Below are 2044 nucleotides of genomic sequence, written 5' to 3' on the forward strand. Positions count from 1 at the left end.
CACACACACACACACACACACACACACACACACACACACACACACACACACACACACACACACACACACACACACACACACACCCCTACCTCTCCTCTCTGTCAGCACTGGATACAGAAGCAGTTTGCTGCAGAAAAGAATTATACAACCATTGTCTCCTCTCCTACAGCAAGACGGCTCTCAGTTGTTGTAAAACCCTGGAGACCCTAGAGATCTGATAGATCAGCTCTGGGTATTAGTYAAAGTTTGAGCTGATCCAACATGTTTAAATGAAGATAGATCAGACAAACTAGCTGGTGACGAGAAGACCTCAACACACAAAGTTCAGAGACACACATGCTTGGACAGGTGCTGTCTTGTTGGGGGGTGGGGGGGGGACACACAGGATGCCACTGACCCATCAGGGTCTCCAGAATCACTACCTGAAGTCAGATCCTTTTGCTCCCCACTCCACAATGTGACRCCTGTGTCTCTCCACAACTTTATCAGGATTGGGCCATTCCCCTTGGCGCTGACATGTGCACTCACAGCAGCCATAAGTTATATGATATGACACTACTCATTATTAGTCCATGCCTCCTGGTTCTGGCACTACTGTAAACACTGCTGTTCAATAAACTGACAGTCAGGCTGGTGCCAGTAGTCAAGAAAAGCCCAACACCTGTGTCCTGATGTCACAGGGTTCTGTGTGGATGTTGTCATTGTACCTGTGGGCATCTGTACACCCCGCATGCTTCTTCTTCTTTTTTTTTTCTCAGTTAGTATAATCAGAAATATTTCTGCACATTCAAAGTATCWTGTTTTTGTGTCCTGCTGACAGACGCTTCAGCGGCCCTGCAGGTTCGGGCTCTGAAGGACTACTGCAACAACTACGACCTGACGAGCCTCAACATCAAAGCAGGAGACGTCATCACGGTAACAGGAACAATGAAACCACTAAACAACCACTCAGTAGAAATTTTATTTTCAAACTTTATTTATTTATACATTTCTTTAAAAAAAATAATTTATATAGATAAATAGATAGATATAGATATAGATAAATTTATTTGTGTAATCCTCTCTTGTAATTTTTAAAGTTATTTTAGAATTAACTTTTATTTTAAATCAATTAAACTACAAGGGTACTAGTGTAGAACCATTAATGCACCCTTATGGCTCTTTTACATCACTCTAGAGTCAAAAAAATATAGAACGGTGTACAGTTTGATGTGTTATGACTGTTAGTATCAGTACATCTTATGGTGTGGACAGAAACTGTTAAAAAATAAAAATACCTAAAAAACATTCTCATAGATAACAATAGCATTTTAACAGAAAAAACACCCCTTTTTGAAGCTCTGTAGTTCAGTCATACCCTACAGTCTTATTATTTCTGAAACAATTACACTTCTTATGCAATTTATGCATAAACACATATGCATTTTTGTCTTTAATTATATACCCATTATATGCTTTTGTTATAGGATAAAGTACACGCATCCAAACATTCATTGACTTCCACTGAATCTGAGCTCAGAGATGTTTTTTAAAAAAGAAAGTCAAGTGTTTTTTAACGCCTCATCTAAATGTGTCTATAACAATCATACAGTTCAGGGATTTGTTTTCAATACATCTCATCTTTCTGACACAGTGATTATTTGTTTGAGCCTTAATTCTTAGTCTGTGTTTCTTTCTGATTATTTTTTAAGAGTACTATCAAGGAGTGACAGACACAAGGGTGTGGTTACTATGGTGAGCCACTGGCAGTAGCTGTAATCTTTTTGATTTGTTTACACTTCTTATAAAGTTTATAGTTCATTTAGTCACCTTAGATTATTACAAAATTTATCCTTGGCAGTAGCTGTAATGGTGCCTTTCAAAAATGTCTTCATGTTTTTTAAAGGGGACCTATTATGCAAAATTCACTTTTTAAAGGTTTTTTTGCTCAACTTTGGGTATGTACTTCTTGAAAATGCACCCAGACCAAAAAAATGCACCTAGGGGCATATTTACTGTAAGTAAATGTATTTTTAATGTATATTAATGACAAGTTTTATACTTC

The 2044-nt window shown here is 37.6% G+C and overlaps 1 protein-coding gene across 3 annotated transcripts in view; it reads left to right on the top strand.

Annotated features, from left to right (window-relative positions):
- caskin1 (CASK interacting protein 1) overlaps positions 1 to 2044 on the top strand; it is a gene marked incomplete in the record, with an annotated part of 59042 nt that overhangs the window by 12248 nt on the left and 44750 nt on the right. For all 3 annotated transcript variants that reach the window (XM_014008815.1, XM_014008812.1, XM_014008813.1), the window contains 1 exon segment: positions 821 to 915. In XM_014008815.1, the coding sequence (XP_013864269.1) occupies positions 821 to 915 (95 nt within the window).

Source organism: Austrofundulus limnaeus, unplaced genomic scaffold, assembly GCF_001266775.1.
Source record: "Austrofundulus limnaeus strain Quisiro unplaced genomic scaffold, Austrofundulus_limnaeus-1.0 Scaffold53, whole genome shotgun sequence".
NCBI classification, from domain to species: Eukaryota; Metazoa; Chordata; class Actinopteri; order Cyprinodontiformes; family Rivulidae; genus Austrofundulus; species Austrofundulus limnaeus.